The 24566-nt window shown below is 44.0% G+C and overlaps 1 protein-coding gene across 2 annotated transcripts; it reads left to right on the top strand.

Moving 5' to 3' along the window:
* The first annotated feature begins 3993 nt into the window (after window positions 1-3993).
* On the top strand, window positions 3994-23871 carry Aldh8a1 (aldehyde dehydrogenase 8 family member A1). 2 transcript variants are annotated; one of them, XM_048425163.3, is made up of 7 exons: window positions 3998-4205; window positions 7714-7861; window positions 9232-9387; window positions 11630-11779; window positions 14791-15047; window positions 19245-19406; window positions 22574-23871. In XM_048425163.3, exons 1-7 carry the CDS (start codon window positions 4065-4067, stop codon window positions 23024-23026), a joined length of 1467 nt encoding a protein of 488 aa, XP_048281120.2. In that variant the 5' UTR covers window positions 3998-4064; the 3' UTR covers window positions 23027-23871. The 2 variants fall into 2 exon arrangements, with proteins under 2 accessions (XP_085545306.1, XP_048281120.2); XM_085689180.2 differs by lacking the exon at window positions 9232-9387 and having other exon boundaries at window positions 3994-4205.
* The last annotated feature ends 695 nt before the right edge of the window (window positions 23872-24566 follow it).

The raw sequence follows: 24566 nt of genomic DNA, 5'->3' as shown, positions 1-24566 counted from the left end.
CTGCCAACAACTTTCCCTTAAGTTACAAATTCATTATGTTTTTGTTTTTCTAGTTTGGGTCTTTTGGCAGTTGTACTCTGTTGAGCATTCTTGTAAATGCCACTTACATAATATATGTGTATTTTTATCATTTATATAGTTAGTGATACAACATATATGTTTTAAAGGTATCTTGACTTCAAAATTTGGATCTAAAAATTTGTTGCTTTAAAAAAGAGGTTCTTCTTTTGTTTTCACAAAAGATGAGAACCTGTGGATTCCTTCCAGACTAATGTGGTTTGATGCCCAAGATCCCCCAGAAGGTCAACATGAACAACCCCAAAAATTACTTTGCCCAACAAAAAGCAAGAAGCAGTTTGGAGAAAACTACACCCAAATTCCCAAATATTGTTTATAAATGTTTGTTTACATTCAAAGGGGGATATGCTATAGAGATTTGCATTGGTATGGATCTTAGTTTATTGATACAGATTTAAGGTCAGTTTTGTTATATGTATAGTTCTGCTCTTGATTAAAGTATTGTGCTTGTGTAACTCATTTAAAATGTAATGTATAATTAAGAAATATAGGTTGCTAGATATCTTCTCTAATGGTTAAGCTTGTAGTCATGTTAGTTAGGTTTTCTAGAGATATAGAGTTATATTTCAGTTAGATATCTTTCAAATCTTTCAGAAAACTTCAGAATATGGTATTTAAATGTTTGAAAAACTGAGGGTTTTTTTTTTTTATGACAGTGAGACTCATCTGCTCCTGACAGCACCAATCTCCTTCAAGAGGATGATGAGCACTGAAGAGGCTCCTTATGGAGTTTGTTGGTCATTTGGGCAAGAAATTGCTCTTGACTAGACTGTTTGATATTATGCTGTGTGAGCTGGACATGTGGGACCCATGGAGAGATGACTGCTGAACTTGCCTAAAGGAGAGACAGTCCTTCGAGTTCCTGCTTTATGAAAGAGTCTGCCAGACATTATGCAGGACATAGAAAAGTGACTGACAAACTGCCAATATAGGTGAAACTGTTTTGGAATTTCCTGCTTCATAAAAAAAAGTCTGCCAGATACTATGGGCCTGTAGGCTGAAGATGGATGTCCCAATGGTACAGAAGAACTTTGGGTGACTGTCCAGGCAGCAAGATGTCTCTGTTATTTCTAGAGTTTTGAAAGTTGCTAACAATGCACTTCCTGTTTACTTAGGTAATATTATATCCTGGAGTCTTTGATGGAGTTGAAGAACAGATAGTTATAGTTTTCCTTAGTTATGATAAAAGATAAAATAGATATAAATATTGTAACTTTAATTCTTGCTTGATATCTGTTTTTGTATGTTAAAGATAAAACCTTCCTTTTCATTTAGACAGAAAAGGGGAAATGGTGTGGGAAGTCCTTCTGTATATGTGTTGCTTTTATTGGTTAATAAAGAAGCTGCTTTAGACCAATAGATTAATGGAATATAGCCAGGCTGGAAGATATATATATATATATATATATATATATATATATATATATATATATATATAGAGAGAGAGAGAGAGAGAGAGAGAGAGAGAGATTAGGTGGAGTCAGGGAGAAGCCATGTAGCCACCACCAGGGACAGATGCCTCCGCTGGAGCCTGGCCACGACCTCGTGGTGATGCATAGACTAGTGGAGATAGCTTAGTTTAGGATATAAGAGCAAGTTAGAAATACACTTTGGCTTATTGGCCAAACAATATTGCAAATAATATAGTTTCTATGTGATTATTTTGAGTTTGGGCAGTCGGGAAATCAACAAGCAGTCTCCCCATCAACAGAGAGTGTCAGCAAAAGGACAGCAACATGACAAAAAACCATTAACATGAGATGAAAGAGAAAAAGGTAACCTGAAAAAGGAAATGTGAAGATTTTCAGGCTGAGAAGGAAAAAAAAAAAAAGCTATCTTATTCAGCTTTGTTGTTTTCCTGAATGGGAGGAGCTTTTCTAGAGAATGCAATTATGTTAAGGAAAATGAATCCTGCTCCCAAAGCTTCTGCAGGAAGCAGCTGGAGGCCAGTCCTACGCACAGAGTGATCTGCAGCTCCTAAGCACCGGGAGTAAGACAGAATTTGTACAACATCCAGACAGCAAAGCAGAAAGAGACTGGGGAGCTGCATGGCCAGCTAATGCTGATTAACAAACCTTAGAACATTGATTTCTACCACCCAGCGACACAATTCCTGCTGTAGCAGCTGAGCACAGGCTTATCACAAATATTAAGTCATTTTAATATTAAGTATGTGGAATAAAAAGAAGAAAACTTTCCTCTACCTCATGCCCTCAGTTGTACAGCCACACACAGACTACCACACACATTGGTCAGTAAGTTTTCTCTCACTAACACACCTTTTCACAGTTTTGTTTGTCTGTTTTGTTCTTTCTTTCCTTCTTCTTCTTCTTCTTCTTCTTCTTCTTCTTCTTCTTCTTCTTCTTCTTCTTCTTCTTCTTCTTCCTCCTCCTCCTCCTCCTCCTCCTCCTCCTCCTCCTCCTTCTTCTTCTTCTTCTTCTTCTTCTTCTCATTCTCCTCCTCCTCCTCCTCCTCCTCCTCCTCCTCCTCCTCCTCCTCCTCCTCTTCTTCTTCTTCTTCTTCTTCTTCTTCTTCTTCTTCTTCTTCTTTCTTAGATAGGTAGGGTCTTGCAATGGTTCCCAGGCTGACCTCAACTTTTTGGAATTAAGGAGCCTCCTGCTTCAGCCTGGGACTATGTGCCACACTGAGCCTGTCAGCAACACATCCTTCTAAGGTCTACATAATATTCCTTATTCCGAGGAACTGTTATATTAATCAAGTCATGGTCATTTGTTTGCTCTCAGTTCTTGTCCCGTAGCAAATATTTTTAGAGAGATTTGTTGAAGGGAGATCAAGAGACAAAGTAGGCATGGTGGCATGGTGATCTGGCAAGGTACTCCAAGAAGTGTTCTGTGCACCTGCCAGCATGGGGGAAGGAACATGTGTGCTTTTCATACCTCCAATCTGTAGTCCAGTTACCCAATGAAGAGACTTTCTGGGCGCCGCATTTCTTATTAACAATGAGTCCAACACCTGTTGACACATGCATGGCCACCTGTTCTCTCAGAGATAAATTGCTTTTATTACAGACTTCAGTTACCTTTTCTTGTTGGGTTCCTTTGTCTTACCAGTGTGTAGAACTGAGCAGGAGTCTATGGTTTGCTGTCTATGTTGTATACACTTTTGGCTTGTACCTTTATTTTCATGGCTTATATAGGGTTTGTGATCTATCGCTGTAGCCCTGGTTTGGGATGGAGGGTACATTTGAGGGAGACGGCAGCCCAGATGAAGATAAAGATGAGCGATGCACACAGGAATTCTGTCCTCCATATCTGTGTGGAGGTCAAGGTGGTGAGACGAAAGTTTCATCCCTTGCTTGGGTGTGACTTTGAATGCTGACTAACCTCTCAGAGGCTCAGTTTCTTCTCTAGAAAGGGGGAAATAATGAGAACCACATCATAGAAAATTATTCTGTGGGATTAGAGAAAAGCCTCAAAGGTTAAGAACATTGACTGCTCTTCTAAAGGTTCTGAGTTCAATTCCCGGCAACTACATGGAGGCTCACAACCACTGTAATAAAATCTGGTGCCCTCTTCTGATCTACAGGCTTACGTGCAGGCAGAACACAGTATGCATAATAAATAAATTTTTAAAAAAAGAAAGAAGAAAGAAAGAAAATTATTCTGTGGAACCAACTTCCTCATGCTGCTTTGCAGTTAGTGTTTAGACAGCGGACACGGTGTGACTCCCGTGAAATCATCATCTGCATTGCTGACTGGAGAAACAGGCGGCTCTGAGAGCCCGTGAACACATGATGATGTTAGTTTAACACATTATCTATTTCTCATAATGCATCAGAGTTTAATGCATCAACAGTTGCCTTCAAGACCTCTCCTGAGTTTGGAATCTGGAATGTTCTGGAAAGCAGCAGGATTCCTGGTCCATGGTATGCAAATGAGGACACTGGGGCTGGGTGAGTGTCAGCCCAAAGTCCTGAGGACAGGGGCAGTGAGCTCCTGGTCAGGCTGAAGAGCATTCCCCTGAACATGGCTGCTGGGAAAAAGGAGCTTTTGATGTTGGAAAATTTCATAGGTGGAAAGTTTTTACCCTGTAACTCATATATAGATTCATATGATCCCTCAACAGGGGAAGTATATTGCAAAGTACCAAACAGCGGGAAAGAAGAGGTGAGTGCATTTACTTAGAAAATGGAAATGCATTTACTGTGTTGACAAACTGTGGAATTGTATACAGGGGGTGAAGGAAGTGTAGAATTTCATAAGGTCATTTATCTTGTGACTGGACAGGTATGAGGCAGAGTGGCTCTCGGTTTACTATGAACAGAAGACAGTTGTTGCCAACTTAACAGCTCTGGGCACAGTTGGTTTTAATTTTTGTAGTTCTCAGACAGGCTATGATAGGTATCTAATGCAATGTATTGTTCTTAATAACTATTGTCATATTAAATGCATCCTCTTTCTACAAAGTGTCTGCTAGCTCCATGGATTTATAAAAATAAGTTTTAAAAACTTCAGTTGAGAACAACACAAAAAGCCCAGTACTTTATTCTAAACCACCATCTAATAATTCCTCATATCTCCACAAATACCCAGTGAAGCAAAACCAGTCGTTTGACTAATGGAGCTGAAAATTAGATTCTTGTGTTTTCACTATACTTAACAATAAAAAAAAATTTAATGGCTTATATTCTGTTCTTGTCTTTTTCCTTTCCATTTTCCTTTCCTTTTTAGTTATGAGGAATTAAGATTCCTTGGGGAATTTGGTAAAATATCTGATTCATTTGATTAGTTAACTTATTGCATGGAGAATAAAAAGTACCTACCATTGTAAGTGTGGCTGATATATGTGAAGTTATCAAGTGAATACTGTTGTATTCTTTTTAAAGCACAGAGAACTAGATTATAATATCATTTCAGTCTTCCTATACTCAAAGCCTTTTTTCTTCAAAATTTCAGCTCTTTTCTTCTTTGTTAAACTTTAAATCATCTTCTAGAGGAAAAATGTTACTTTAGACTTTTGTACTAAAGTTTACAGATATTGGATATCTTGTTAGTTAAATTGTAACCGGCAATTTTGTTTGCTTCCAATGACAGCAAGCAACTACATGAGAAATCTAATGGTCTCCTCTGCTCTTCCAAGTCCCAAGGTCCAAAGAGATGCTAAAAGTAACGAGTGTGGTAACTGCTCTAACTTCTTCAGGAAGTAGAATAAAACAGATCTTGGCACCTCCTAGTACATATAGAAGTCCAGTTTGCAAACATTGTGTGTTCCACAAATGCTGTGTCTTTGATGACGTTACAGGATACTTGCAAAATTGTGTGTGTGTGTGTGTATGTGTGTTCATGTGCATGAAAAAGAGCCAAGTGAGATACTAACACTCACAGATGCATTTTGCACTTTGGCCACAAGAGGGCCTATCTGTTTTCATGTATTTATTCTTTGGAGCCCCCTACTCTTCTCCTTTCCAACATAGGCCTCTCTTCCGTGGGCCGGGCAAAGCCACCTGCTCTGCCATAGAAATGGTTTTCAACCCATGTGTATCAAACACAGGGGTCTCATATCAGATATCCTGCCTATCAGATATTTACATTACGATTCATAACAGTAGCAAAATTACAGTTACGAAGTAGCAACAAAAATTTATGCAGCATTAGGAAAGTTGAGAACCACAGTGCTATAGGGTGTCAGTTAACGGTCTTGGGACCCACACAGATTGGATCTGTACCCCCACACTGTATCCGGCAAGTCACATATGATCTTTCTGTGCTTCAGCCTTCTTACTACGAATAGCACACAATACTCTAGGTGTGAAGCTTTAAGAAGCGTTAAGTACTTTATGCTTTTGGTTATAGTTCCTCAGATATGCAAATTAGCCAGTGAGTGACTAGGTTAGTCACGCCATGTGCCTGTAACAGCCCTAGGATGCAATCACATCGAGAATGTGAGACTCCACAAACTGTTAGCGCTGAATTAAGAGCTTTAGAGATTCGACACATCGTGGCAGATTTCCTTTTCCACCCTAGATCCAAAACTGTGCATTCTTTGGGAAATGAATGAAAATTTTCATCTTTTAAAATTAAAACCACGTCTTCAAGCTGCTTGATGACCGACTTTTAGAAACCTTGGAAGAGGTGGCGCATGATCCCCTCCCCACCTCCAGCACTTGTCTTTGCATTTTTCTCTGAACTGGAAGCCCGAGCATCTGACCTGCCTTCGCTCTGCATGCGGTGGGAGACAATGGCTATGCTCAGTCCCTTTGCGAGGCAGCCTTCACCTCTCCTAGATCCCCATTCTGCCTGGCTGGCTTAGGCCTCGGGGCTGTTATTGCTTTATCTGTGAAATGAAAGACTGCAGTTGGTGAAGGTAGCCAGTCGCATTTCTGTCACTCAGCTTAGCTCTGTGGATCCCTCCGGGACATTGCCTAGAGCAGCAGCTTGCTCCTTTCAGAGCAGAGAAGTGTGCGTTAAAAGCATGGATGTGCTACAGTGGGCTACCCTTCACCCACCACAGAGAGCTGGTGGCTTGCAGTTTGGGGCTGCTATGACTATCACTGCTGTAAACCCTCCTGTACACATTTTCTTTGCCTGAAGATAAGTGTTGATTTCTCTGGGATGAATGCCCAAGAGGGTGTTCCTGACTAAGAGCCGACACCCTGTCCTGTTCTGCCCAGGTGCCCGTCTTTCTCATCCCCATCAGCAGAGGATGACAGGGCTTTTTTTTTTTTTGCATGCTCCCCAGCACTTGGTATTGTCACTGTTTTATTTTATTCCTACCCCCCTTTTTCCTTGGTTCTGGAGGGTCAAACTGAGGGCATTGGGCATGCTGGGAAAATACTGTGCCACGGAGCCACACTCACAGCCCAGAATCTTTTGATGGCTGAAATGACTTCATGCCCATTTCCCTATGACTACTGATGGGACATATTTTCATATCCTCATTTATCTTGGGCATATATCTTCTGTCCATTTTGTTCACATCTTTTGTCCATTTCCTAATTAACTTGCTAGTGTCTTTGCTGTTGATTGTTGTAGTTTCTTCGTATGGGGCATACCAGAAGCACCTGTCAGCTCTATGATGAGCATGTATTCTCCATAGGTCCTCAGGCTGCCCTTTGAAACTGCTGACTAGTCCTTCTGTCTCTTCACCATGAAAGGTGCCAGCAGCCCAGACACTCCTGAGATCCTCCATTCCATCCCTGGTGCCACTTGGGCTGCCTTATTCACAGAAGCTGGGGGCATCCCTGGGCTTATCATTGGCCTGCTAGAAATTCATGCCTGAGTCTGGTCCAGTCCCTGTGCCACGGCATGTGAGTTGGCCTGAGACCAAATCGCTAAGGGGACCAGCAGACAGGAGAGGCTTTGGCACATGGTGTCACATGGTCAGCGGATCACTGTGAACCCATGGTGGCAATGACTCAGAACTCAGATGGTTGGATTTACCTTGAGGGCAGCGGAAGGCAGAGAGCAAATGACCCTTCCTTTCTCGTTATGCTGTTTGTTGGTTACATAAACACCTGTGCTGTCTATTTTGCGGGTAGTTTAGCACTAGGACATGCTGAGTAGCCGGACTTGGGCAGAATGACCATTAGGTATGAAGGGAGCCAAGGATTCGTATGCTGCCAGCTGCTCAGGAGTAGCGGTGCTGAAGTGACCATCTCTGGTTTGCTCTTCAAAGATCGAAGCTGCAGTGACGGCTGCCAGAGAGGCCTTTCCTGCCTGGTCGTCCCGGAGCCCCCAGGAACGTTCTCTGGTCCTGAACCGACTGGCTGATTTAGTGGAGCAGTCCCTGGAGGAGTTAGCCCAGGCTGAATCTAAAGACCAAGGTGAGGGGGGCTCCCTGGCAGGATCTGTCTGCCTTCCAAGCTCTTTTTACCAACAGAGACTGGGTTCGAGTACAGGTGTGTCTTACTAAATGCTTGCGAAAACTGCAGTCCATGGGCTGCTAGCATCCCCACTCTACTTTGTCAGACAATCTCTCGCCTTTTGGTAGACAGTTTGCTCTCAAGGGCAAGTTAGTCATGTCTTCCTGTCCGAGGTGCCAAGCTGACCTACATACTTGCTTATCAAGACAAAAGTAGAGATGGAGGCAAAAACATGCAGGATGCAGAAGGCCAAGTTTTGTGGCTGATGTGCTCTGCCCCATTGAAACAAGACAGTGGCTGGACCCAAAGCTCAGTGATGGCGGAATGCATCCTGCCAAGTTAGTTAAAGGAGCTGCAAGGATCCACAACAGTGTATGACGACAGGGAGACAGGAGGAACTAGGGGTGGCCTTGCCATCTCCCTGTTCTGTTCTGAGGATCCCAGAGTAAAGACAATTTGGACATCGGCTAATTTTCTGATCTATCGTCACTATTCTATGCCCATGGTTTTACTGCTTCCCAAAGGACATGGGGATAGGGTGAATGTGTAAAATTTATAAATGTCTTTTAGTCACGTGCTGTTAAAATATACCTGCTTTAAGCCAACCTAAAGTCAGGAGGCAGCAGGCAGACACTCAGAGAGAGCAGGTTTCTTCCAGGTTAAGGTGGTGGTGCCCACCTGTGATGGCAGCATGGAGGGGGCTGAGGCTGAGGCAGGAGGATTGTGAGTTCCTGACCATGTGGGCTACACACACACACACACACACACACACACACACACACACACCCTCTTTTGCTCCTGTTCTGGGGGCAGTCCGTTTCCCTTGGCTCCTGTAGGGCATCTGGGAGAAGTTTAAATAGACTCCCTCCTACCCCATCCAGAAACCAGAATACTGGGCTGAGGGTCTCACTAGCTCTTCCGATGACTCCTCTGTGTGTGTGGAGGATGTTTAAGATACCTTTCGCATTCATATGCGATGCGCACATTGAGCTGTTTTAACCCTGACTATTTAAACCACATCATTTCGGAGCTGCTGACACACCAGAGCCAGTGTGGGTGACGTGGCGTCATCTGGTAGCTTCACAATGAAAGCTAAGAGGTGTTCGCGGGACAAAGATACTCTGGCTCTATTTTAGGTCCTCCGCACCTAAATATTTCATTCTATAACCTCGCACCTAAATATTTCATGGCTTGAGCCAATCAGAGTCAACTCTGCGAGGGAAGGAGGAGCCTCCCATGGGCTGGAAATGAGCACGGGGAGGCGAGCAGCAGGGCCAGCGCTAACTCCGTGGGAAGCACAGGCAGCCATTTACATTGTCCATTTCCTACAGGGAAAACTCTCACCCTGGCAAGGACCATGGACATCCCACGGTCTGTTCAGAACTTCCGGTTCTTTGCTTCCTCTATCCTGCACCACACGACGGAGTGCACACAGATGGACCACCTGAACTGTATGCACTACACTGTCCGTACCCCTGTGGGCATTGGTAGGTAACGTTCCAGGAAAGCCTGTGTCAGAATGCTCAGAAAATTCTGGACAAGCGCTTACTAGGGACAGAATATGGAAACGCGAGGGGTTGATTTTTCTCTTTTATGTTGAAAATTCGTTGACTTTAAACATGATTTTAGTTCATTCTCATTGTATCAAATTCTCCGCCTTTTCCAGAAATGTCCTGGAGGGTCGCTGGGAAAGGGGATGAGATAAGGAGCGCTTTGTTTCTTATGATTAAAATAAGAAAACAAGAAATCCAGACAGTGCCGTGCACGGACTGCAGAGTTGCGTCTTTGCTTCCGGATTCCGAAAAGCTGGGACAATAGTTCACTTTTCTCTTTATAGGATTCAATAATGTGAGAAATTTGGGTCAATGAATAAATGTGTAGTTCAGCTGGATGCACGAACAGGCGTGTTCCTAGCGCTTGGACAGGGGAGGCAGGAGGATAAGAAGTACAAGGTTTTCCTTGGCTACACAGTGAGTTTGGGGTTAGCCTGGGCTGCACAAGACCCTGTCTTAAAAAGCAAACAAAGAAGCATTAAATAAATGAGTGTATGCTCCTTCAAGTAATGCCGGTTGTCTGGTAAAGAAGAGTTAACCTTTTGCCCCTTGCCCTTTGATTAACGTGTAAGTGTCTGCAATGATTGAGTGTAATCGGTAGGTGTCACTGTTTCCCTGAGAAGAACGCCATGCTTTGCCCGCTGCAAACAGCAGGGCCACAAAAAGAAAACAAGTGGAAACACCCTCTAGAAAACATTTTCCAAGGAGTTGTAGGAAGCTCTGATCTCCTATTAAGAAACGTACGAATGTATTTTGTTGCAAACACATTCTGTAACTCTTAAAGGACATATTTTTTTCTATGAGAAATTTAGTAGTATAAAATATACTTACATAGGACAAAATATAAAATAAAGTGAATTCTTTTTTTTTTTTTTTTCTTGAGACAGGGTTTCTCTGTGTATCCCTGCCTGTCCTGGAACTCCCTCTGTAGACCAAGCTGGCCTTGCCCTCTCAAAGTGTTTCGTTTATAAGGGAGAGCGTAAATGTGTGCAGGCTATGACAGAAAATGGACAGTTTAAGAACAGTGCATAGAGATACATCCAGTCACGCCCAACCTGTGAATGGGACCTAATACGCAATTATTTAACATTATTTAAAATATCCTGGGAGTCTTTGGGCCATTTTTAAAGTTAAGTGATGACAACACTTTGTCACAAAGTCCAGAGACTGGATGTCCCTTCTAAAAGTCAGGGGTGTTGCTACCCAGCAAACCGCCATGGTCAGAGTACAGTTGAACATGTGGACAGAATTTGATTTTAAGATCTTCTGTTGCCAGACTGGATTTCGCAGCTTGTGCGTCAGAGTCCATCAGCAGAACTGTTCCCTAGAGGAACATTCAAAATCATTTTGTGCCTGCTGCACACGCAGTTTAGCAAGGCCTGGCCTTGAATGTCTCAGTGACAGCAGGTTAGAAACAGAGTAGCGGAAGCCGTCAGGAACCAGCAACCTCGCTGACTAATACTACACTGGGAGAAGACTTTCTTCTCTTTCTTTCTCTTTTTTAATATTTAGTTATTTATTATGTATACAATATTCTTTCTGCGTGTATGTCCGCAGGCCAGAAGAGGGCGCCAGACCTCAATACAAATGGTTGTGAGCCACCATGTGGTTACCGGGAATTGAACTCAGGACCTTTGGAAGAGCAGGCAATGTTATTAACTGCTGAGCCATCTCTCCAGCCTGAGAAGGCTTTCTTTAAAAAGGAAAGGTCAGCCGGAGCAGTGGTGTGTGCGTCTTTAATCCCAGTACTCGGGAGGCAGAGGCAGGCGGGTTTTTGTGAGTTCAAGGCCAACCTGGTCTACAAAGTGAGTTCCAGGACAGTTAGGACTATTACACAGAGAAATTCTGTCTTGAAAAACCAAAAATAAAATAAAAATAAAAAGTAAAGCTCAATCTGCAGACTTCAATATGCATTCTCTTCAGACCGTATTGACAAGTTGTCAAGAGCCTTTAGCCCCAGAGCTTGTGTTGCCCTGGTTTCTAATTATAGTCGTGGCTCCCCAAGACCATGGTGCATGCGTTGATTTCGCTGTTGTAAGGAGTGAATTGCTTACAAGGATTCTAGAACAGCCCTTCCTGAAGCTGGCCACCAGGAAGTGACATTTGGGTTTCCAGGCAGCAGGGAATTTTGCTAGCTGGTCTGAGACATAGCCCTGCTTCTGCTCTTGTCCCTTAGCTGGTTTAATCTGCCCTTGGAATTTGCCACTCTACCTGCTGACCTGGAAGATAGCTCCAGCCATCGCTGCTGGGAATACCGTAATAGCCAAACCCAGTGAGCTGACTTCTGTGACCGCGTGGATGTTGTGTAAATTCTTGGATAAAGCAGGTACCAGGGTGTGGTGGGGGCAGGGAGGAGGCACGGAGCGAGGGCAAAACTGCCAGAGGCCACCTTCACTCAGCGCCGACTCCGAAGATGTCTTTTCATTTTGTAACCCTGATCCTGCCTGGTCATGTCTTCATCCGCAGCAGGGTTCTCTTCTACTGTCCCTTCCTTCCCTCTTTAACTCTAGCAGGACGCCACTCACGAATAGCGTCACCCTATAGGGTGAAGGCTGTGCAGTAAATACTGCAGGCTTATAGAGAGTCCTGATAACATCAAAGACACCAACCAGTTCGTGTTGTTATCATCAACAATCACTTTAGATTTAAGTCTGAGCTACCAGTCAATCTTGGAAGTTGAGTATTACTAGGTTTATACTAGTTACAATGACTACTAGATCCAGCCATTTCCAAGGGATTTAATACACATCCCTCAGCCTCTTTGCATTTGGGGCTGAAGTGGATAGGCCGTAACACCTACTAGTTTGCTCCTCATTTTCTTTCAGCTAATGGTTTAATGTCCTCACTTAGGCTTCCTTCCTGGTTTCATTTGGGATAGGATTCTGCATGGAGAACCCTGGCATTGTCCTGACACTTAAATCTCAGCAAGGGGCCTTTGAAAGGCCTCTCTCTGTTAGACTCCTTATCTTGTGAACCCCTACAGCTAGGATAGGAATGGTGACTGGGTAGTTGGAACAGATTTATCACCTTCTGTCTGGCCAACATGTTATGTGCTTCCTGACTTTCGGCACAGAGAAGGCTCAGTAGGGCTCTCCCGACTCCTTAGAATGGGCAACAAGTAGAAGCCTATTTCTCCTTCCCTCCCTTCCTACCTCCCTCCATCTTTCTCTCCTTCCTTCCTTCCCCACTCCCTCCGTCTGGATGCTTCAGAAGATAAAGCATGCACATTAACTTCCAGTGGAGTTTAGCTAGCTCTTTGGGATTTTAATGATAGGCTAAACCTGGGCTTGTTTGGAGAATAGCACGAGTCCTTGTTGGGAGGAATGAGGCCTCCCAACCAGTCTTCGAGATGACCTATATAGATGCCCCAGGCCCCTAGAAGATGGAGACCATGCCCACTCTCCCATTTCCCAGATGTGCCCATTCTTCATTATAAGCAGACCACCTTCTAATTCCATTCTTTGCAAAGTCAAGTCTTTGGTGCGCACATGGGCATCAGTGATTTCTTGCCAGCTTGCTGACTGTGGGTTCTGGTGCGGGAGAATTGTCTGTATTGTCAATCATATTTTAATAAAATGCTGATTGGCCAGGCAGGGAGTATAGGCGGGAAAACCAGACAGGAAGTAGAGGTGATGCAATGAGAACAGGAGAATTCTGGGAAGCAGGGAGGTTCCTCTGTCACTCCTGCGCAGACCACCAAAGAGGCAGCATGTAACTTGCCCAGCTGAGAAAGGTACGGAGCCATGTGCTAACATAGATAAGGATAATGGGGTAACATAAGTTATAAGAGCTAATAAGTAGCCTGACCTAATAGACCAATCAGCTTTATAACTTATAGAGATCTGTGTGGTTAATTTTCTCTGGGACTTGCCGACTGTGGGGTACTGTGCAGGACAGATACCCCAACAAGCCAGCCCTCACTACAGGGTTCTTAGAGTGGAGGAGAAGGGGGCTGTACCTCTTTTTCAAGCCTTAGCCCTTGAAAGGCTACATTCTTGTGTGTTCATGTGTTCCTGACCAATCTACCAACCACTCACCCCAGTCTTTATTTTGCAATTTCTGTTTGTCCACTAAATTGTTTTACTTCTCTGGCAACCAGAATCTCTTAAGAGTTGAGAGGGCAGTTATCTGTACAAAAATTTTATTACTGTCTGGTTCAGATGGCAGATGACACTGAGAAACCACACAAGCTGCTGCCTCTTAACCCGTGACTGTCAGACCCCAGGCAAACCGAGAAGGCTGACGTGCGTGGAAATCGGTCAGCCTGCGGAATGAGCTCGTTGTCCCATGGTGAGATATATACACGACACTCCTGTGTTTTCTGTCAGCCTCTGGAAAAATATCACAGTAAATATCAGACACGATTTATTAACAGCCCCCCTTATAGCGCTACTCTCCCATCGACCCGGAAGAGATGCCATATGTTGGAACTGCAGGGCCTCATCCATGGATGGGGGAAACTTGTCCTTGTTTTTCTTCTATCAGTGGCTCTCCTTCTAGACTTTTCTTTGCTCTTCTATGTGGTACACAGCGCTCCTCTAGCTGTGATGTATCAACCAAGGTTGGCCTAGATTGGATAAATGTATATAGCGTATAGTGGCAGAGTGTGCTCGGCATCTGTCCTTTTACACATGTGTGCATTCATGTGAATACACATCCAGGCACCTGCACAGTCCTTCACCCCCGACAAGAATTTAATCCCGAAAAGAAGTAAACATATACATGTAAATATATGTTTAAAGTGTCTTGCTGTAGAAATGATCGAAGTGCCTGTTTTTGGATGTTCTTGGTGTTTGTTGCATGATTTGGGGTGGTGGTGATGCTGTACGGAACCATGGGTGCAGGGCCTCAAGTCAAAAATTATCCCGTCTGGGACAAGGACCCCTCCTGCTTCTCTGGGCCGAGACAGTCGCTGTCGTCACATCTCTGCAGGCCCACACAGCTGTTTACTGAACACCGTCACTCTGCTTTGCCACTTCTAGGTATCAAGTTGGAGCGAGCACCCGCAGACGCTCAGGTTGCTTGATAGTACCTGCAAGTCAGCCCCTGGAGCTTAGCCAGTTTTGTAGAACACATTTCTCAGCAAGTCCTTTACCCTGCATCTTTCCAGGCCAGAGCGCCCAGAGACATGCCTGCTCATGGAGTCTATGAGCGGAGATGACGCTGTAGCATTGGCTTTGCTGTTATACATCAGCCAGTATAAAATCTCCAGGGGCTGCCAAACCCACAACCCCCACCCTCCCAGCTTTGGGACTCCCAAAGGAGAACTTCTGTATTTCTTCAGCTGTCCTCCATAAACCTAGGAGAATAAAACCGCTGATTTTATTTCCCATCCAGGTGTTCCACCGGGTGTGATCAATATTGTGTTTGGAACGGGGCCCAAGGTTGGTGAGGCCCTGGTGTCCCACCCAGAGGTACCCTTGATTTCCTTCACTGGGAGCCAGCCCACAGCTGAGCGCATTACCCAGCTAAGTGCCCCCCACTGCAAGAAGCTCTCCCTGGAGCTGGGAGGCAAGAATCCCGCCATCATCTTTGAGGATGCCAGTCTGGAGGAGTGTATTCCAGCAACCGTTCAGTCCAGCTTTGCTAACCAGGTATGAGTCCCGCTCGCACGGACCCTATCAGATGGGATCTGTTCTGACACAGAGCCAAGTCCACGGGGTTTGATGATGGTCCTGCTATTTTTTTTCTGCAAGTAGGATCAGTTATAGTGTTATCCTGACACCCAGGAGTGGCCTGGTGCGGGCACAGTTTCTTTTTGTCAAGTTCCTCGTCTTGAGTCACACGACTTTTATCGAGTACCAGTCATGGGCAGAATGACGGATTCTGCAACTCTAAGCATCTCCATTTCTTTATTTACACAGTCGCCTGTCTCCCCTTTGCACCCACATATCCTATTAGTAGGTTTTCTTCTCTCCCCAAAGTATCCCTGGTGCCTTTACACCCCGAGTTCCTATTTCCTGTAACACTCCAAAGCAAGTTTCTGAGCCTGGAGTGGCAGGGAACCTCAGGCCACCTTTGCCACTTCTATTATTATTACATCACAAATATTTCTGTGGGCTCCGTCATTTCTGTCAGGTTCTTCAAAATCACAGCCTCCCAGAGGAGTAAGAACCCTAGACCAGAGTCACTGGGCAACAGCTCTTCCCACAGATGGGAGCGATGCCTTCATTTCTTTACCTTTACGATAATGATGCTTCCTTCCCGAGGGCTTCTGGGAATGTTTAGTGGCTTTCAATGAGTTTTTTCATGATAATGGTAATGATAGTCATTTCTTTTACCATAATTTCCAAAGAAGATAGCTAGAAACACAGTGTTTGGGTATTGGTAGACAATTCAACGTTATAACAAAAGTGATTTAATTATTAAACTTAGCATATGTCCAGTAAACACTAAACTAGTGATCAAGTGCTTCAAGACAAGAGAGGCACACACTCTGAGAATTGAGATAGGGGAAGTGGGTTGACAGATTGTATAAGGTAGCCGCGTGCTAAGCGAGGGGACACAGACTGAGGCTACTCAGCTACCAGGGTCCTTTTAGGACTTGGTTCAGCCCACCAAACCTTTCTTTGAGGGAGAGGGGTATGTTAAGGTATCAATGAGAAAAAGATAAGATCAAGCCAAGACAACAGATGGATTTTAAGCAAACTATAATAACTTCTTTATTTGCTTTAGCTGATTGACGAGTTCCAGGCAAAGCATATTTCTCCTTTAATTGAAGATAATTGGCTTCAGGGGAGGAAGGGGTAAACTCTCAGTGTGACCTTGGGTATATATTAATTCAAAACTCTGTTTCCTAACTGTGAACTGAGAATGCTAACACACTGCAGAACTTTTGTGGGAAAAAGTATCCAAATCAGTGCTTGGCATGGCATAGGGATTCAGTGAATGAGCTCCTTCCTTTGCTCATTCCCTTTGGAGTCGTCCTTTCTGCGATCTCAGTGTGAACTATGTCTTCCTAGCATGAAATGATGGGAAATTTGGTAAAACTCTCAAGTCTCTCCACCCTTTGCATAGGGAACTTATGCAAATGAACTCAACAGGTGTCTGGCCATCTTCCAAGTCACATAGGCAGATGGGATAGTGGTGCTATTGGGAAAAGAATTTATTATTTCAGAACATCAACTGCTTAATTTGGACAATAAACCTTTGTGCAAATACCAAGATAATTAGATGCATCCTGTTCCCTAGGATTGTTGTAAACACCAAATATTAATGTGATAAAAATGTTATTAATATTTGTGCATGCATATACTTTCATGCATTTTCCTTTGAAATGTTTCGATGTGGTTTATAAACTATTTCATATTTAAATGACAGTTAGGATTGTTTTTCTCTCCAAAGCATACCAGGACCTATCCCTGAACACTTGGCATCTCTATTTAGGTATCTAGTGGGCATTGGAACCTAACAAGCCCACAGCACAACCCTTGCTCTTCCCCTCTCCCCACCCACTGGAAAACGACTCTTCTCTTTGCCTCCCATTTGTCCTTTCACGGAACGGCATACTGTCCAAAGTGGTGCAAAGCCCAAAGCTTGGAACAGCCTTGTTCTTGCTCAATTCCTTGTATCTATATCTGACCTATAAATAAATTTGTTGCCTCTATCTTTAACACATATTCTAAAACATTACCATTCTAGTGTATCCATGAAGGTCTCCTACACTTTAGGGGTCCCACACCAATCAAGAATCCTGAATTCAGTGGAAACATACGTCTTTGCTCCCCTCCCACTGTTACCTGCTCAGTAGAAGCTACCGACATTGATTTCAGCCTTTAGAATAGTTCCCTCACTCCTCACTCTGGTTTCCTTCTGTTTTAGTTTTGCACACAACGTTGTGAATGATCATCTGGAAATGTAGCTCTCAGGGTCAGGGGAGAGAGCTCAGTTGGTAAAGCACTTGCCATGCAAGTGTGAGAGCCTGGTTTAACCCCCTGGAGCCCATTTAAGAAAGCCAGCCACACACTGTAGTCCTAGGATTGAGGCGATGAAGATGGGTGGGTCCTCTGGCTCAGGGGTCACTCAGCCTGGTCTACACAGAGAGCTCTAGGCCACTGAGATGACCTTGTTCTAAAAAAACAAGACACCCAAACAAGCAACCACAAGAGGAAAACACAAAGCAAATTGCTCCTGAGTAACGAGACCTGAGGTGGTTCTCTGGCTTCCACATGAACACACACACACTACATAACCCCCTCACATGCACACACACACACACACACACACACACACACACACAGACACACACACACATATAGACACACACATCACGTATGTGATGTGGGATGTACTTCTGTATATGTGCTGCTTTTATTGGTTAATGAATAAATTTGCTTTGGCCTATGGCAGGGCAGAATATAGCCAGGCTGGAAGAGATATATATATAGAGAGAGAGTAGGTGAGAAGACAGATGCTAGATTCTTACCTATAAGCCACAGCCTCATGCCTATATACAAATTAATAGAAATGGGTTAATTTAAGATGTAAGAGTTAGATAATAAGAAGCCTGAGCTAACCGGCCAAGCAGTGTTGTAATTAATATAGTTTCTATGTGATTATTCGTGTTTGGGCAGCTGGGAATGAATGAGCAGTCTCTGCCTAAAAATGGCGCCCAATGTAGCCATTTGTATCTTAAAGGTTATTGGCTGAAGGAGTTTACACAGCACATATGTACCACACATATACATATACATAATGCATACATATATAACACATACATATGATAAATACACATGCATATACATAAAAGCACACACATGCATTCACATATCAAACACACACCCACACATACATATATGCATATATGTAACATGAGGGGGCCGGTTTGTTATCTGTCCCGCCCGGTACCCCACAGCGGGCAAATCCCAAAGAGAAATCACACACAGGACTCCATAAGGTTATAAACTGATTGGCTCATTAGGTCAGGCTACTTATTGGTTCTTATAACTTATGTTACCCCATTATCCTTATCTATCTTAGCCACATGGCTCAGTACCTTTTTCAGCTGGGCAGATTACATGATGTCTCTTCGGTGGTCTGCACAGGAATGACTGAGGAAGTTTCCTGCTTCCCAGACTTCTCCTGTTCTCATTGCATCACCTCTACTTCCTGTTTGGTTTTCCCGCCTATACTTCCCGCCTGGCCAATCAGCGTTTTATTAAAATACATGCTTGACAGAATACAGATAATTCTCCTGCACCACATATACACACAGACATAATATAAATCTGATCACATTACTCTGTGGTTTCCTTTCCATGATGCTGAGAGTGAAACAAAGTCCTTCTGAACTTTTGAGAGTGCCAACTTGCTCCCCTCTTTTTCCTGCCATCTTCCCTTCACTCCCGTCCTCAGCTCACCCACCTCCTTGCTTTGTCACCTACACCAGCTCCAGTCCCACAGTGGGTTCCCCACTCAAACCACTGGAACCTCTCTCCTCCCAGTCTTTACTTAATCCAGCTCCTTCGTATCAACCAAAAGTTCCTTCAAATATCTCCTCTGTAAGTGCTGTTCACAGGTTCCTTCATTAAAAATCCTTAATTTTATCATTTGCCTAGTGATCCTCTATTGTTCTGATAAGTTTCTGAAGTTGTATCATGTAGTGGATGTTTGCTTCTGCTGTTGTCTGTCTTCCTGTGAGATTATGTGTTCCGTGTGGTAGGGACTAGTCCTGCTGACAGCTGGATCTCATTGCCTGGACCAGTGCCTGATACATGGCAGATAATCAAAAACATGGGGCATCTTTCCATGAAGAATGTCCCCAGCTTTATCATTGTCTTCACTCTTGGCAGGGGGAGATCTGCCTCTGTACCAGCAGGATCTTCGTCCAGAGGAGCATCTATAGTGAATTTTTGAAGAGGTTTGTAGAAGCTACCAGAAAGTGGAAAGTTGGAATGCCCTCTGACCCGTCAGCCAGCATGGGTGCTTTGATAAGTAAAGCACATTTGGAGAAAGTAAGTGATCTATGTCATGTATGTTCCAGAAAGTTCTTATTTAGAGAGAAACTCAGAGGCGGGGGATGGTGGTACAAACCTTTAATCCAGCACTTGAAAGGCAAAGGCAGGTGGATCTCTGAATTCCAGTCCAGCCTTGTGTACATAGTGGGTTCCAGGACAGCCAGGGCTGCATAGTGAAACCCTGTCTTAAAAAAAGATGGTGAAGGGGAGGGAGGAAGAAAGACAGAGACAGACAGACAGACAGACAGAGAGGGTGTGTGTAAGAGAGTTGCATAGCAAACTTACGCAAATGAATCCAACAGGTTATTTAAATGAATCCAACAGGTTATTTGGCCATCGTCCAAGCCACATAGGCAGAGGAGAAACTCAGGGGCTGGAGAAGTGGCTCAGTGGGATTTGGATTCTAGCACCCACACTGGGAAGTTTTAAATATCTGTAACTCCAGCTCCAAGGGATCCAACTCTCCCTTCTGGTATCCATGGGCACATGTACACACATACACACATAAGTCTTAGAGAGAAACTTGGTGTAAGCAGAGGACATACCAGGCTTTGAAATATTACTTTTGAGAAATTATCAGCTATGGAAAATTGTTTCTCATGGACCAAGAGTAGAATGGAACCCTTCAGACACTTGCTTGAGCCTCTCTTCCCCATCCTGAGAGCAAATGGTTCCCTCTGAATGAGACTTTTTCAGCCCATCATATATAAAACTACACTCCCTAGAATGTCCTCTAACTCTCCAATGCTTTATTTTTTCCATTGTTTCTTTTTTTAGGTCTGTTTTATGTGTATGAGTGTTTGACCTGCATGTGGGTCTATGTACCATGGGTATGTCTGTCACCTGAGAAGGGCAGAAGAGGTCATTGGCTATTTAGGGATGGTTGTGAGCCATCACGTGGGTGCTGGGAACTGAACCAGGCCCTTGTCAAGATCTTCAAGTGCTCTTAACTACTGAGCCATCTCTCCAGCTGGCTCCGCAATTCTTCAGACTGCCAACACAAAATCTGTACTTCTTCCCTCAGTGGCTGTCTTCCCTTGAGCAGAAAGGGGCCAAGTTCATTCACTGCTGTGTTCTGAGACTAGAAAATCTCAAGAAGCACAGCAGTGCACAGTATTCATTGGAAGAGGGATTGAAAATTCTCTTTTTGGTGCCTGGCTTAAAGTACTTGGGATCAGATCTAGACCCATGGGTTCTGGACATCTCTCTTGCTGGGATGACTCAGCGTGGACTCCAAATGGAAAAGAAACTCAATTACCCAGCCTCCATCCAAGAAAGCACTCATGTCATTATCTCTGAGTCACTGGGCTCACTTAGGAAATAATTTATTTTACATTATAATCAGCTATACTGTATTGCCTACATTTGTTTTTAGAGTGTAATCAGCAGTAATCTAGAAATCTTTTTTTTTTCTTCTGGAATCTTAGCTACTTAAGACATCTTAAGTCTTACATATTATTCACTTCCCACTTCCTTTGAAACCCTTTGATTATGTCTTTGAGAAATGCATACATTGTATTCTGATCATATTCACCCTTCCCCCAATTCCTCCAAGTATTATCCCACACCCACCCACATTTGTGTCTTCAGTTTCTACCCCATCAAGTTCAGAGTGCTGTCTATGTACTCTCGGGGGCGTGGCCATCCCCTGTAGTGCTGTCAATCTACCAGGGACAATACCTTTAAGAAAGCTAACTCTCCCTCTCCCAGCAGCATCTGTTACCTATAGCTACTCAACTGGGGGTGGGACTTTGTGCTCACTTCCTCCCTCCATGCTGGAAAGTTGATTGCCTAGAGCTAGGGCTGGTCTTGTGTGTGACTTCACACGAGCAATTGCCCTGTTTTCTGCAGAAAGCACTGTTTCGTGTAGTCAGCCTCTGGCTCTGGCTCTTCCGGTTTTTCTATTTCCCTCCTCTGCAAAGATCCCTAAGGAGGTGGTGTGGTATGGATGGTCCGTGTATGACTGAATACTCTTTGGTCTCCAATGTTCTGCCCTATGACCAGCTGTGGACCTGTGTGTTTATTACCATCTTCTGAAAGAAAAAGCTTTTCTGATGAGGATTAAGAGATGTACTGATCTATGGTTAACAATAAATCATTAAGAGTCATTTAATACTATGTTATGTCTCTTTAACAAAATAATAATAGTAGATTCTCCCCTGGGGTCAATGGCCTCTCTAGCCACAAGTTCTTGGAACTGATACTAGTACCAGATAAGGGATTCCTTTCTGTAGAGCAGATCTTAAATCCAACCAGAAGATGGTTGGTTACCCCCGTGATATGTATGCTAATATTGCACCAATGAACGTATCTGTGTGAATATTGTTATTGTAGCCTGCAGGGTTTACATATGGGCAGGAGAGATGATTATTTTTCTCCTCTTGAAGTATGTGTAGCAATTTCCATGGCTATAAAAGCTAGCCAGTAGGGATGAAGCTTCCATATCAAAAACAGCTTCATTTCCCCATGTTCTATGACTCAAGTATGTGATATCTTCAGTAAGACGGTAACCAAAAATAAAGAAGGTTTATGAGACCTCACTGGCCAGTAACTTCAATGGAGGTAATCCATTCCTGGCATTGGACACTTTACTTGTTAGCCTGTGGTGTCTAGTAAGAGCATTGTCACCCAGTTGTAGGGAATTTCCAACTTCTTACAATGAACACACCTCTATCCCCTGCAAACACACACACACACACACACACACACACACACACACACACAGACAGAGAGAGAGAGAGAGAGAGAGAGAGAGAAAGAGAGAGAGTTTTCTACCTAACTACAGGGTATGTCTGAGTATGGATTAAGCGTATTGTTTACTAGCTGCATGAACCCTATATACTTCCTGAGGCACAAATTGGAGATAAAAATAGCTGATAGAATATAGAAAGAATTAAGTGACAATACATGAATTTACTTATATTAGTGCCTGATATTTAGGCATGAGATAATCTCCCTGCCATTTACAAGAGGGCTAAATATTCAAGTTTGGGGGAACTCCTCAGCCTTTAGGCTTTGCCCCTGAGTGCTGACAAAACCCTTGCTTCCTAAGCACTGACCTTGTATTGCTTTTTGATCATTAGAGAATACTGATTTTTCTGCTGGTGTGCGTAAAACACCAAACGGCAAGAGGTGTGTAATTATGGTTTTTTTCATCTCCTCAGGTCAGAGGCTACGTGATGAAAGCTCGTGCTGAAGGGGCCCAGATTCTGTGTGGTGAGGGTGTGGACCAGCTGAGTCTTCCCCTCAGACACCAGGCAGGCTACTTCATGCTGCCCACGGTGATAACAGATATTAAGGATGAGTCCTGCTGCATGAAGGAAGAGATATTTGGTCCAGTGACATGTGTTGTCCCTTTTGACAGTGAAGAGGAGGTGATTAAAAGAGCTAACAGCGTTAAGTACGGGCTGGCAGCTACAGTGTGGTCAAGCAATGTGGGGCGCATCCACCGGGTGGCTAAGAAGCTCCAGTCGGGTTTGGTCTGGACCAACTGCTGGCTCATCAGGGAGCTGAACCTGCCTTTCGGGGGGATGAAGAACTCTGGAATCGGAAGAGAAGGAGCCAAAGACTCATTCGACTTCTTCACTGAAATAAAAACCATCACCATTAAGCACTGACTCCTTCCTGTGGAGAAGCAGCTGCGGCCAATGCCAGACAGCAGAGGATCACTGTTGGACCGCAGAAGACAGAAATCTTAGCATGTGTTCAGCCATGTCTTGACTTGCCCTGAGACTAGCTCTTGCTGACCTTCACTAGCTGGTATTTTTTACCAGCTTGTGAATAAAAAATACAGCTTTTAATGTGCAATGAGAACAAGAAAGAGGAGATGTAACAAAGCCAACCAGCTGGCAGTCTCCCTGGTCCTCATGTTATGGCTGCATAGATGTCATCGTTTGACTGGATTCTTGAAAAGCTGCCCAAATCAGATATTTTCATTTACAAATAAATGGCAAAATAAAAACGAAGGCCTACAAAGCTGGAGACCAGGAAGTTGGCTTGCTGTCCAAGCATGAGGAACTGAATTCAGATCCCCAACATCGGTGTAAAAACCTGACATGGTGGCACATAACACCCACTACATACATGTGCGCATGCACACGCACATATACACACAACCACCACCACCACCATCAACAACAACCGCAGCAAACCTGAAGTGGTCAGCCCCTGCCCCCATCATTTTCTACTCTGATGAAGCTGTGGAGATGGTCACCTTAACTCCCCAGCCACTGGCAAACTGATTGAAACTTGGCTGACTCCATTGATAACAGGAAGTGATGGTTGTAAGGAGCTTGTAAGTGTCAAGCATGACAGGTCTTACTAAACATGTCTGGTAAGAATAGAGGAAAGCAAAGTAGTGGTTGCTTTTTAGAGAAAACTAGGAACACGAAACCTAGTTTGATCCCTTTTCACTGTCAAGCCCAGTTAACTCAAAGGAGCAATAAATTGTTCATCAGTTTGACATACGCCTGGAGGTGTCCATTACTTGTCTTATTCTCATTCTCTTAGACGTATAGCTTTTCCTACTAGTAAAAGTCGGTCTAACGCCCGATTCGCACATCCTCTGAACATTCTGAGGAAAACACTGAGGTTGACAGAAGTTGAGGAGCAGCCTCAGGGTCACACAGAAGGCAAGAGGCACAGGTGGGATTTGAACGTCAGCCTTTGAAGCTCAGGACTTCTGTCCCCTTCGCTCCTGCTGTGGGTTGTGCTCCAGAAGCAGGGAAGCACTTGTGGTTCTGGTAGACATTGTTGCAGGTCTCCTTTCCGGATCTCCCTCCTTGCCTCCTCTCTCAGTGGTTCCATTTCTCCTGAGTGAGAGGCCTACGCAGCAGCTGTGCAATTCAGGTGCCTCCTTCAGTTCTCCCCTCTCCTCACTCACTGGGTCTCTTAGCTGCTTGGACTCCTGAACTTCTCAGCTCAGTTCCTTCCTTTTGAACTCTGAATTTATTGCATGGTGCTCGCTTCTCTCTCTTTCTTTCTTTCTTTCTTTCTTTCTTTCTTTCTTTCTTTCTTTCTTTCTTTCTTTCTTTCTTTCTTTCTTCTTTCCTAACTGAGACACATAACCTACATTAGCTTAGCCCATGACCAATTCTGAGTATCACCAGAGGAGATTTCAGTAGCTCCAGTCATTTGGAATCTCTATCTTCAGGCTAG

Source organism: Myodes glareolus, chromosome 1, assembly GCF_982192425.1.
Source record: "Myodes glareolus chromosome 1, mMyoGla1.1, whole genome shotgun sequence".
Lineage (NCBI taxonomy): Eukaryota > Metazoa > Chordata > Mammalia > Rodentia > Cricetidae > Myodes > Myodes glareolus.
Note: the sequence above shows the minus strand (reverse complement) of the source record. Positions and strands in the feature narration are given on the sequence as shown.